The sequence below is a fragment of the Dermacentor silvarum genome, chromosome 4 (assembly GCF_013339745.2).
Source record: "Dermacentor silvarum isolate Dsil-2018 chromosome 4, BIME_Dsil_1.4, whole genome shotgun sequence".
Classification (NCBI taxonomy): Eukaryota; Metazoa; Arthropoda; class Arachnida; order Ixodida; family Ixodidae; genus Dermacentor; species Dermacentor silvarum.
The window spans coordinates 222,093,796-222,107,728 of NC_051157.2; the positions used below are offsets into that span (position 1 = coordinate 222,093,796).

The 13,933-nt window shown below is 44.0% G+C and overlaps 1 protein-coding gene across 1 annotated transcript; it reads right to left on the reverse strand.

Annotated features, from left to right (window-relative positions):
• Nucleotides 1-4,070: 4,070 nt before the first annotated feature.
• Nucleotides 4,071-13,631, reverse strand: LOC119450993 (secreted frizzled-related protein 5). Its single transcript, XM_037714430.2, has 2 exons — nucleotides 12,516-13,631; nucleotides 4,071-10,440 (listed from the first exon to the last, which is right to left on the reverse strand). Exons 1-2 carry the CDS (start codon nucleotides 13,069-13,071, stop codon nucleotides 10,145-10,147), a joined length of 852 nt encoding a protein of 283 aa, XP_037570358.1. The 5' UTR covers nucleotides 13,072-13,631; the 3' UTR covers nucleotides 4,071-10,144.
• Between the last annotated feature and the right edge of the window lie 302 nt (nucleotides 13,632-13,933).

The window sequence follows — 13,933 nt, forward strand, 5'->3', positions numbered from 1 at the left end:
CTATTCTTTGCTTTAACATATCGTAATGTCACGCACTTTGGAAGACAAACAAATCAGAACCGTGTTGCACAAAGTCAGGTGCAAGGACAGATTGACCAGTCCCTGTCATTCTTTACTAGTTATAACCTCCGAGATAATTGACGCCACAAATTGGCATTGAAAATCTCGATGACCATATTAGGCCACCCTAACTAGAGTGTACTAGAATACTTATTCTAGTACACTGTACCCTAACCATATTCTAAAATAACATGCTTCACGTTATTGCCGCTGCATGGCAGCACATGTTGAAGATGCCAAAAGGAGGGAATTTTGAAATTGTTAACGTCGTTCGCGCACAAAGCTTTAAACATCTACGGTGTGGTGGTTGGTTATAGACAATTCTCGAAAAATGTATAAATTAACTTCGCAGTAAAGATAGTTAATTTCTATGCTGCTATAGAGGACGTTCGAAAGTTGAAAACGAAATCGCTCGGGCGTTCCAGAGGCTATTTCTCGAGTGGGGGGAGGGAGGGGGGGGGGGGCAAATTGCAGATCTCTCTATCTCCACACACACACACACACACACACACACCCACACACACATATATATATATATATATATATATATATATATATATATATATATATATTGAATTACTAGTATAGCAAGTGAAAAAGCCTGGAAATGCATCTGTCAGGTATTTTTATTTGTAACAATAGACCTATTTCTCCATAACACATAGTGAGCCATCGAGGCCCTGAAAAATTATTTGAATTTGCATTTATTTCTTGTCGCTATAAAATCTATATGTGATGCAGGGACAAATGGAATTGAGTGCCCAGAGGTCCCTGATCCAACCCATTAGCAGCAGTGCAGCTCACAAAAAAGAAATTCACATTTGTTGCAGTCAATTTTACTAATTAAAATTTTTACTTGGTGTCTACAGCATAAATGTATCGCTAGTTGAGGTAATAGTACTGTCGAGGTTATACAGAATGAAGTACAATCAATATAAATTACTCTCAATACTAAAAAGAAAAAGACGGCAGAGGTGTGCGAACATACAGTGAATTACAACCCGACTTTTAGTGAAGCTTTTTTTTTTTTTTTTTTCGAGCAGTTGCACTAAATGTTTCAGTTTCCTGTAATTACATCGCATACTTTGAAAAGTTACCCATATATTAGTGTTCCGTTTTAAAACTTGTCCCCGTGTAATGCTTTGAAGCACTTCTTGCTGGAAACTTAAAAAAAACAGTAATTCATCAATACACATCTTACTTGGTCAGAAAATTTCATTATCCCCAGATATAAACAAGATGCCTTGTTTAGCTCACCGAGTACACCGGAGAAGCAACCTATACGCATCCCGTATGGTGCACGGGAACAAATGGGAAAACAAGGGTTTAGTAATTATCTGCATCACTTGCATTTAAACCAGAAAAGTGACATTTTCGCAACGCACTGCCCTCAAAATTCTATTTTTATGGAAATTCAAGTCCATATCTCATGCAATTGTTTTAGGAGTCGGGGAAAGCGGCGGTATGGCACCCTGGAACACTTGCATATGTAACTTTCTACAAAGGCTTGCAATGAACCTACACAGAAAAAACATTTATCGCTCGTCACTCGGGATATTGTTTCGTACTTCGAATAAATATTAACACCGTGTCCCGCATAGTTTACTGAGGATACCGGGATCAACAACTAAATGCCGTGTATAAAGCATAAAAACTGGGGGAAAGCGAGTATTCAGTAGCGGTTTTTCGAGTACGTAAGCAACCACCGCAGTTCAAATTTTCGGAACACGTCACAATAAGGTGGTCTTCATTTCTTCAAAATATAAAATATCTGCTGTTCTTGCTCTTGCCGGAAACAAGTAGTAGGGTAGCCCTTATTCAGAAACCGCTTGAAAATGAAATCGATAAAAGCAGAAGTGACACAGGCCTTTAGAAAAAATTCAGTTAAGTGTTCTATTGGCACTGAAATGGCTCTGCACGTTCGACCGAGGTCACTTTCACGAACATACCACCTCGCAGACCCTCATGTAATGTCCCGTTCTGGGACCTTTGAGGTATCATGAATAAATGAACTTGCATATAAAATCCCAATCCGTTCTAAATCAGAATATGCCAGTGCTATCTATGACAACCACCAGGTTAATATGATTAATTCCCTTGAATGGTTAATTGTTTCTGACTACTCCTATAATACAAGTGTCTCAGCCTTAAAATCCCGGTTGTGTCTTCTCTCGCTCACCTCCCGTGCAAAAGTGCTCGTCTTTTTTTATTTTTTAGGTTCTTTCATTCGCTGCCCACAGGTAACCAAATCATGATTCCAGCGCATTGTTTCTCCCGCCATACGCATCCCAATGCTGTGTATCTACCACGCGCCCATTCCACCACATATCAGCCTTCTTTTTTTCTGCACACAGCCCGAGAATGGAATACCCTTCCTTCTGGCATCGCCCTCATCACCGACATTCCCCTTTTCAAAACTGATATTGAAGGCCATCTTTCAAGTCACGCCACCTAACCTGTCCCGTCATTTTTCTACGTGCCCACCCCTCATGTAATGTCCCATTCTGGGACCTTTGAGGTATCATAAATAAATAAATAAACAAACAAACAAATAAATAAATAAGTACGATAAGCCGTGATTACACAAAGAAATTCGGCACTTACACCTGTAAGTCGTTTGATTAGATTTTTGATGGTGATAAGATATATATTTATACTGCAACGCTACGTAGACTATTTCTGGACGGAGATTCAATGGTTCCAGCATCTGATAATCCAACCATTTCATGCAGTAAGGCACACTCATCGTTGGGCGCGGCTGATTAAAATACTTTATCCGGACCTCTCCCCTCGCCCGAAGGTTAAATATATCAAGCCGATTGCTTTGTTTTTTCAAGTATGGTTAGGCGGTAATTTGTAACTGCGAGAACTGTCTAACGCCAGGACTTCTGCGCAATGCAAGCGTGTACGGCGAATCTCGCGCGTCACTCGCTACAACGCGTCACGAGGAGGCACAATACTCGCTGCCCAAACCAGAAAAGCATTATTAACGTGGTGACTCTATTAAGAAATAAAATTTAGCTTCAGCTGTAGTTTACTTTGACTTTCCAGTGTGTAGCCGAAAGTGCCCGCTTTCAAAAGTGGGGGGGGCAAGTGCCCCCCCCCCCCGTTAGATACGCCTATGCACACACACAGTTCACAGTTCAATACGAGATGCAACACGGTGCCAGTGGTCGAAGGGGTTCCAAGACTGTACGGAGCGGCGCCGACAGTACGAAAAATTGGGTAAATAAATGTCAGTAATTTTTTTTTAGTCGGTTGCTGCCGTGCAGTCTTAAACGAGCACTATGTTGCAGCTCGCATTGAAAGCAACTGTACATTCGCTAACTTAGACGGTGCCCGTTTAAAGTTGTTTTTGTCACCACCAGATGACACCACAGAACAAAAGCAGTGTATAAGCAAGACCTTCAACGACTAACTTGCGAGATTTATCAAGAGCAGACATCAGAACATTTTGCACAATGAAAAAAAAAATGGTCACCTCTAAACTGCCTGTTGAATGTTTTTCAGAATAGGATGGCATACTAGCATTGCAAACATATGCAGTCTTCCTTTGGTCCAGGAATGCGCTGCTGACCTGCAAAAGTTAAATTTACTGTTGCTGCTGAAGTTCACACGGCATGGGGTGCAAATAATAATAGCGATGGCTCCTGGCCTCGCCCCATCATCTGGACAAGGAAACGCTCGGGAGAGTTCAGCATAGGCTTACAGCGATGTGCCCAGAGTTTTTGGAAAGATCTGTGAAAGTGCCCTTCAGGTGCAAATAATGCAAACTTTCCTTTTAACCAGGGAACTTTGTAAGTCGATCCTTGAGCAGTAAGGAAAATAGTGGCAAGAGGTCCAAGGTGTATATGGAATAGATTGTTCTAAATACCAGCAGTCGCTTCAAAGTGCAGTAAAACTGTGCACTAGGCACGAAATTGAGATCTGAAACACATGTTGCAGCACCATCACCAACACTGGGCCCGCAGTAGTTGTATGTCGAGGGCAAAGATTGGCACAGAGAGGAATAAATTACGACACTTTATTCACTAAAAGCTTATCACAGCCAAGGGACTACAGGTGGCATCCCTATCAAGCGTCCATGCTAGATATAGGAAAATAATGCTGTTCACAAGTTCGTACAAAACAACAATAAAGCACACTTGAGTGAAAAAACAAATGTGACAACAAAAAAAAAAAGAAAGCACACACAACATGAACACTAAGTTGTGGGTATGCCAGTAAATGACTTCGATATACCAGCTTTCTGGCCGATGCACCTGTGGCACTTGACTGCAAGCTAAGGCCTTTGTACGGGCCATCAAATAAAATTGATAGTCACTTCAAATGTGATAGGTTATCTCAGTTTTGTTCCTTCATCATGGCACACAGGAACGGCAGCTACAACAGCTGCCTCACAAGGCAAAAACACACACATCCTTTGGCACCCAGGGTTGACTCGAGGGTCCAGAGCGAGTACTCAACAACTGAATGCAAGCTGAAGCCTCACTTGACCCTTACTCAAACCTTTCAAAACAAACCAGACAAATTGTGACCTGCAAAGGGACAGAGTTCACGCACTGAAAGCGAGCAAAACAAATGTATGTGAAAAGAACACTCTCAAAATAGCAACTAGTAAATGAAATACTCAGCACAAACTCCGGTGGGTTTATGCAAGCCACATGGGAAGGGCATTGTGCAGTAAACATGGAAAAACAGAGCTGCAGTACAAACACTTCTACAGCTAGTCAAAAAAAAAAAAAAGAACTTGGCACTGTTATGGCACCTTTGGCTGTTATGGATGCTAGAGACCAAATAAATCAATTTAGACTGCTAAAGTATACTTTCAACTCAAATTGCATATAGTACTTGGTAGAAAAAGGTCAAATATCAGCAATGAAAATTATAGTTCACACACAAACCATGGAACAAAATGACATCGATAGGTCATCAGAGATATAATGGCATTTTTGCATTTTGGGCTGTTCTTGCCCAGCAAAAGTTTCCAAAAGCTCTTAAGCTAAATCACTGCATACTTCTGAATGCCCTGAAATAATCCTTTACTAATAATTAACTGGCTTCGAGCAAATGATATCACCATCTGTGATGTCCATGAGAGTGAGTGAGGGAATTTTCGGGTCTTTATTTCCCACATCCTTTCTGGTTTACCCAGTTCTTGCACACAGTGAGAATTGCTACATTTGATATTCAAGATGTTTTGTGTACCATTTGAGCTTAACAATAAGCATTTTTTTCAGTGTCCCTTTAAAGATTGTGGGTTGCCACTGCTGAAATGACAAATCTCTAATTGACAAAAAGCTGTTAACATTATCTGCCTTCGACATGACGCAAAGGGCAAAGCTGGTCATGACAAACCAGAACCAGTGCAAAGCACCCAACCTCAAGTGAATATCAACTTGAGTTCTCCTACTTAACCTGCCTATTAAGAACTTGGTTGGCTTGGAGTAATCCCCACACACACAGCACTGACCGCACATAGCTAGAGATCAAGTGAATGCATACTAAGGCTACCTAACAAAACAATGTGCCTTTCAATCGATCAAAATTTGGCAATGGTAGACTATGTCCAGCAAAAAAGTTGGTACAACACCTGCAACTATCTTTCATTGCCATGAAAGAATAGAAGAAAAAAAAAACTTCTAAAGAAGAACATCTATTAAAGCTTCACCTGTTTATACATAGCCTTGCATCTAAAATAACACTACATTGTGTAATATGGCACTGATGACATTGGAAGATCTCGGACATCAAATGCGCACTTCAGTGGGGATCTCATGTGCAAAATGGATTAGAAGATCCTGAAGCTTCATGTAAAAATGCAGAACTCCGAGAGAAGCTTTCATTCTTGCATCTATGAACACAAGCAACTATAAGCAGTAGGAAGAAAAAAAATCTTAAATGCAAAATATAAATGAATGTTGGACAAAGAGGGCACAAGACAGTTCACTATTCACATACAACAGGCTACAAACACACCAGTTATCTGCTAGTTAAGTAGTATTCAAAAGTGGGAAAGGTTGAGACAATATCACTCCCCCAGCGGCTACATCTAGTTAAACAAGACATACTTTTGGCCATGTCACTTCACTAACAAAGACTTACACATTTAAATCACTTCAGCACAACCTGCTAGTCACACATGAGGGCTACAGTAAAGTTTTTAAATTTCAGAAAATCGAACGTGCGATCTAGTGCACTGCTGTAAAACGCCGCAGCCACTGTAGTAGATCAAGATCAGTAAACATAACACGAAAAGTTCCATGTACGCTGTCACAAAAGACTTAAGAAGAAACAGCTAATGTGACACTACGAAGCCTCTTGAATTGCTTGCAGGTTTAAAAAGCTCTTGTGCAGCTCGCAAGTTGGTGAGTAATAATTGTGCACAAGCCTGGCATGCTGTCTGACATGCTGGTGACATGTTCACTGTTGCTGTGCACAAGTATGAACGCAGTTTACAATTCGCAAGAGGCAGTTGTCAGAAAAAGGCACATGGGTTTCATGGCTGCTTTTTCTACTGCTAAACTACTAAGCTCTTACATGTTTCTTTTTTTTTTTTTCTAGCTCCTCGCATCTCGGAAAGCTGCTCAAATCGATGGTGCCAAGTTAGCATGCTGTACCTAAAAAACTACTGTGATGTCAAATTTGCAGCGTCCATTTTTAATGGCATGTATCGAGTTTATGAAGTTGGGGTTCTTGCTTTTTGTTTAGCTTTACTCAAGGCCAAGCAGAGTCTGGTATGTCCTTAACATCAAGTTGGCCAGCCACAAAAAGTTAACTGGGAATCACAGCGCAAGAAAAAAATATACACAAAGAAATAGGGTGCCCAAGGAAAGGTTTTCTTTCCCAAATAACTTCTCAGTTCATTCCACCTCAATGCAAATTTCTTTTTCTTTTAATCCTCAGCAAGCAGGGTCCACAAAGTTTAACTTGAAATTCACTGGGGCTTGCGTTCAGTAACATTTGTTATTTGTTAAAACTATACCAAACATCAATTTTGCCTTGTTTTGAGAAGCCTGATTCAAAATGAAACACGGATAAAAATGACAATAAATGCATTGCTCCACCAATTTTCCCCAGTTAAAACTTTTTGACGTCACCACTGAAATACGCTAACGCATACGAAATATACACTGCAACTATTATTTCTTGTGTAGGAACACAAACAGCCTGAATACCCATTCGTGGATGAAATTAAATCTTGCACACAAGGCACAGTAAGGAAAGTTTTGATGTTACGTAACCCAGCAAATGTGCTTGCAAATAGTGGTGACAGACATTTAGTGCCGATGTGAGTGATCGACAAGCATGCAATTAGGATTTGCCTGCAATATAATTAGAAGACAAACTTTGCAGGCTTTCAATTCACAAATGACTATATTGCAATGCATGATAAAACACATTAATAGAATTACTTTCTGACATGAAAGTTGGCCAAAGCTCTCCCAAGGAGGCTTCAGTACAAAGAAAATTAGAAAGTAGCCGAGGGAAAAATACTATCAACTTAAACAAATCAGTTGTATTGTATTTCAGTTTCAGCCGAATGCCATAGCATGCAGTCTCTATACTGACATGCTGCGGCACCAAAGGACAAGAATTTTGATTACAGTTTGCGGGGAAATTTGTTGGGCCCATTGCAATGCACAACAGTGCATTATCTTTCTAATTACATTCCATCAACCCAGACATCATAGTTCATCATTAGGAAAGTCAGAAGCCGGACTCATTCACAACAGAGTAGAAAACTTGCACTGCTATGGATAAAACACGAGGCAGAAGTTATGATATAAAGAATAACTCTACATATAAAAGATGTGCTTTCACTTTCAACAGCATGCAAGAATGAATACACATGTGTCTGTCTGGTATCGCTCGCCTTGCAAACAAAAAACGGAAAACAAAAATTGCTTTTTTTTTTCTTTTTTCTTTTTTTGTTTCAATAAATGCACATGCATGTACTCGGGCATGTACTGTCATGGACAAATAGAACACGAACAAGTAAGGGCTAACTGGAACGCGTTCTCTCGTTTCCGCTTTTGCCACTTTGATGTCGGCACAATTTCAGCTTGTACGGCTAGCTTGGAGCCTACACCACCCTCGGCAACCAGGTATACAGCGGCGCGAAACCGCACTCTCTCTCGAGTTATTACTTGTGAGAGCTGTTCTACTTTATACTTTCCTGCTAGTGTTTCATATGTCCATGACAGTGCGACTAAAAAGAAAGGTAATTGAAGTATACCATAGTGCTACAGCTGCAATTACATACACCCAGAAATAAAATCCGTAGTCACCTTGTAAACACTGCTGTTGCACACTAATATGCAAAACCTCGAGTGTTGCCATTTTGCTTTGCAAATACAATGCTAAAATGGTATGATAAATTGGCTAGAAAAAGTCCTCGAAATATGCTAAGCAAATTAATTTCGAATGCACTTATCAGACTTCTTTTAACAGCAAAGCTATCAATTATAATGACAGCAATGCAGCGAATATTGGAAAGGCACTTCTAAGATGTATAAATTTCTATGGCAGTGTTTGGTTACATTAATAGAAAAGCGCTTGTTAGGTGCCTTTGAGAAAATATTCCATCTTACGAAATAAAATTTGCCAGAAATGTTTACAAAGACAGGCACTAAAAGTACAGCTGCCTTTTTTCTTTTTTTTTGCACTTCCCCCCCCCCCCCTCCCAATCATTACACTGAAGCATCATTTAACACCCACTAGAACAGGATAACCATTTTTTGCAAATTTGCTGAAAGCATATTTTTGCCATTACAGAAAATGCTCCTAGATTTAACAAGTTTGCTAAATGAGAACACTGGGTTTCAACCACATCAGCAGAAATATATTTCAGACACGTTTATAGTTTTCAGCTAAGGATGCACAGCTTTTTCACCAGGACTGTGCGACCCCTGTGAGGTAAACAGAACTAGAAATAGGAAATGTTCATAGCAATGACAGTTACTGCCATAGAAGAAAAGTGTACCCGACAGGGTGTGACATCTTTGAGAGTGCAGGAGTAATATGGTTAACCGGCCGCTTGAGGGGTAACATTTAGATTTGAGTGGAATATCAGTGCTGCAGCTTACTGCAGCAAGAGCCATTTGTTCGCATGATAATGTCAGCAACGCAACCTGTCAGCACAAACACTAGATATGTCACATAAAAACAAGCTGACAGAAAAGGTGTCTACCCATTTCTTTGTTCACATCTGCTCCCCCATGTAGCCAGTCAGAGAAAATGGAAAGCAATATTTTGAAAACTGATTGATCAGTACAATCACGGAGCAATACACACAAGCGTCTGTTCTCCTGACAAGGCATTGATGCTAATGTCATAGCCAGCCATACTTTGTCGATGAAGCATAGATGGCAGAAGCTTATCACTTGTGTCCAGCATCAGCTGTGCAGCATGAAATCTGCAGTCTTGCACCATGTCCTGCTTTTTCAAAGCGCAGAGATGTACCAAATGCACCTACATTTTTCATCAGATGACAAATAGTAGTACGGAACAGGCTACAATGACACAACATTTCCTATGAAGACGCACAACACCAAACGCCAACATAGCTTCACAACACTGACACGTTCGATTTGGCAACTTTCCTTCTCATATGCTGGTCAGGGGGTTGATACTTTTACTTCTTGCCTTTCTCACATGGAGACACGCATATTTAATGTTCACGGCTACAGAAGAAAGACAGGAAGAAAAGAGCGCTAAGGATGTGCAAGGAAAAGGAAGCAGTAGAAAAGTAGAATGCTATGCACGTGCTGTTGTTGCAGAACTTCGATAAAGTGCAAAATGGTCCGCATGACAGGAGAGTCGGCACGCCTGTCTACCTTCCTCCTCGGACATGACCTTACTTCTGCTGTCGCAGGCAAATTAAACAAGCATTTAGTTTCATGTACCCTCGACAGAGACATGCCAGGAAGTACACATCTGCTTCGTTTGCCGCGCTGGCTACCCTCTAGCAAGAGAGAAACGTGCTGCCCCATGGTCCAGGCCACCATAGACAGGACGTTCTTCGGCTGCACGTCCGAAGGGAAACGTGGCACCAGCCAGCCTTCCTTCCTTCCAAGACAGACTAGTGCTGTAGCGGGTTGGCACAGTCGACTCCGCGCATGAGCCGCAGGGCCTTGCGGAAGGCCGTGGTGCGGCGCCAGGGCATGATGAGCAAGGGAGCCAGGCTACCATTCTCGGCACGCAGCCCCATGAGCAGCAGCTGTCCCTTGAGAGGGCCGCAGCAGCGCTCAAAGTCGGGTGCCTTGAGGACAGGGCGTCGAAGCTGACGTCGTGGCAGGCCCTGGCGCAGCTTGAGCAGCTTTGAGCGCTTGCACTGCAGCTGAGACCCCTGAAGGCGCTTCACCCGGGCACGCACCACTGTTGTCACAAAACGAGAGAAAGGCAAGACAAATTTGCATAGTGTGAATGAGTAATTGCAGAGGCACAGCACGAGGTGCTCTATGTGTCCATATCTCCTTTTTTGACTACCTTCCTTAGGCTACCTCTACCCGAATCATGCAATATGAACTCAACCAAACTGTCGATTATGTACGGGCGGGCCGAAACAAAACACAAAATGGGAAAGGCAAAATAGAACACATACTTTTGTTTTCACACGAGCCAATGTGTATAAAAACAGCACAATTTATTTTTGACACTAAGCGTCTCATTTTTCTTTCAAGTCAGCGTTTTATTCAGGCCTGGTGAAAGACCAATACAGCTGTAATAACAATGAAACAACAAATGGCATCAGCGATAAGAAAAGCTTTCCTGAAAACCTGGGTGCGCATTCTCAAATTTTATGGCATTGGGTTGCAGGTTCGACTCCCCACTGCATCAGCCAGATTCTAATCAGGGCTGAATGCAAAAACGCTTGCTTCTTATGTATACATTAAAGAGCACCTGATGTTGAAAGTTAATCTGGAGCTGTCCACTATAGCATTCTTCACAGTCCATTGTGCAGCTTCAGAATATAAAGCTCCATCACTGCAATTCACAGCCTGAAATTTAAAAGTGCACTATGGAGTTTGTGCACCAAGTGCCAAAGTGCACACGTCAAAGTGCATGCAAAGGTGCTCCAGACTAAAACAGCCTCCTTGCTAAGCATGTCTTGCCATATGTCCTGTTTTCCACTGATAAACCACGTAAATTCCTTTTCAAAGAAGGCAAGAACATGCAAGACATTCATGTCGGCCTCATCTGTCACCTCGAACCTTCACAGCACAACAAGAACGTTTTAAGGCTGCAAGAAAGTGTAACCAATGCATATACAAATCAGTGTGCCATGTCGTTTCCAAGTACTGAAACAAGGGGACAAATATAGATGCACTTACAACCAGATGGATTGCAAGTTCATTGCACATACACATTATTTTCTTGCATGCTGGTATGCATTGCTAGTAGGCAAAATAATGTCACTAAATTTGTGAAAATTTGTAATAGAATGACTATCAAAGCAACGTTAAACTTGAACCTGATAATGCACAAACTTATGTCAACGTTATCTATCCTTTTGAAATGAACACAAATGTCAAATGTGCACATTGGTACTTCTTTTCTAATCCATTTGTTGAGCACCAGGGTCACATGATTAACCAAGTAACTTGACAGTCATTCTTTGTTGCAAGAATTGAGCATATAAAACCCTATAAATTCCACCCATCACATACGTAGCATGACAATGGCTTATAGACATCTCGCAGCATGAGTGCTGATTGTTCCCGTTTAAAAAGTTTCTGCACTGAAAGCAAGGGCAAAAGCACAAAAACAGTGCTGCAGTTACATTATTTCAAGCAAACATTAACTAGCTGTTCTCTACAGCCTAACAAGTTGTTTGAAAACGTATATACCTGAAGGCATACTTAAATTTTGAGCTCTAGGAAAGCTGTTACACCACCAGTTTAAGAAGATAATGTGAAACGTTCAGAGAATGGAAACAATACACACATCTGTCACTATACATTAGAAGGGCTGCTGCTGCTGACAGATGCAAGTTTGCAATCAATCATTCTTAGAAAACGGACAAAGAGGCCCTTATTCTTTTCTATCCTTCAGCTACATGAGTCATAACTGGCAATTGTGTCACATTATGTTGATAAATGACAACGAAAACTGTGTTGAGTCCCCCTAATACAAACGGCTTTAGCAACATAGTGCTCAAATGTGAGCTATAATCTGTCTACCTAAAGAAGCATCATTTTTCAACGGAATGAAAACACTGTAAAGCTAAACTGCTGAACCGGCCCCACGTTACGAAACATCCTTGCCGGCTTTTGTCATCGCGTGACGTCATCCTAGGGCACGAAGGCGCTCCGTCGAACACACGTGGACGATTTGCGGGCGGCGCTCGCAAGCCGACAAATCAGAGCACCGAAATCGCGAGCGCGTGCGTGCATTTCGCGTGCGTATTGAATAGAGACAGGTTCGAAAACTCGGAAGGCGGGGTAACCCACCGAAGTCGGCGCGGCAGTAGTTGTCCACGAGCGACTCCGTCGTGTTGGCCTGTTGGCAAGCCCTGCAGGCGACCGACGCCGAGGCCTCGCTGGCTGCAGCGGCGCTCTGCACACCGATGCACATGTCATTGTCCAGGGGAAACTTGTCGCAGCGGACCATGTCTGGCCACGGATAGCCGTAGTGTGCCATGGTGGACTCGCATCCCCTGCGCACTGCCTCGCACAGGCTTCGGCAGGGAAAGATGGGCCGCTCCAGACAAACGGGCGAGAAGAGCGAGCAGAGGAAGAGCTGAGTGTCCGGGTGGCAGCGCCGGTTCACCAGCTGCACCCAGGAGCGCGCCTGCTGTTGAACCTCCGCCATGCTGTCGTGTTCGAGCAGGTTGGGCAGTCGCATGCGCGTGTAGCCGATGCCGCGACACAGCGTCAGGTTGGCCGGTATCTCGAGGCAGGTGGGCTGCGCCAGCCGCCCGGCCCAGTCGAACCCGTCCAAGCCGGCCGCCGACGCCGCTGCCGCTACGGCGAGCAGCGCCGGCAACAGGAGCGGGACAAACCCCATCCTGCTGCCCCCTCCACGGATGATGCTGCCGCCGCGCCCAGCTGCTGCTGATGCAGCTCCCCGCCGCGGCACCGGCGCGCCGCCAGCGGTTCTCCGGTCTCGTCGCAGGAGAGAAACACGGGCGCACAGGGGCAAGCCGTTGCCGCGCCGTGGACGCTGATGCCGAATCTGTCGCGCACGCACGGCAACCTTGGGAAGAATCCTGCGCACCCCCACCGCACCACCGTCCTCCGTCGTCACACCCGCCACCGATTTTCCCCGCCTGCCACCCACCAGCCCCAAACAACCGCACCCTCCCGTCCTCGCCGTTCGCTGGCGGCTTGCGCGTCGTCTGCTCCGCTCGTCTCCCCGTCCGTCGTCTGCTACCGCAGCCGAGCTGTCAACGCACTCGCGTGTCGCGTCGAGACGGCGGAGCGAGCCCTCCTCGCTTCGGGCCGCGGCCTACACGCCACCGACTCTCTTTACCGTGCGATGACTCCGCACGCCTTTCGAGCGAGTGCGCCGCCACAAGCAGAAAGCAAGCAAGCAACACGAACGCGAGCGTGTCCGCTGAGAGACGAGACGCTTTTATCGCCACCCCCACCCACCTCCCCGCCCCTCCGCAGGCGCGCGTCGCACGTTCGTTGCTCGAGCGCGGCGCAGCCAACCTCGTCGCCGAGGGGGCGAAAGATAGGAGGGCGGCCGGCGCGTGCAGGCACGCACAGATCGAACGAGCGCGGCAAGAAAAAAATATATATATCCGCGAGGAGGGCGCAACGAGAGACTCGGGGAATGCAGACGGACCCTCCGCCCCCTTGTTGGAAGAGTTGAAAAAACAATAATAAAAGCGAAGAGTATTAATTGGCGACTGAGGAGGAGGCGC

Bases quoted from the DNA above. Each gene is read 5' to 3' on its own strand.
- LOC119450993 (XM_037714430.2), bottom strand. From the start codon at position 13,071: ATGGGGTTTGTCCCGCTCCTGTTGCCGGCGCTGCTCGCCGTAGCGGCA. The intron at 10,441-12,515 runs GTGGGTTACCCC...TTGTGACAACAG, and splicing joins CTACTGCCGCGCCGACTTCG to TGGTGCGTGCCCGGGTGAAG.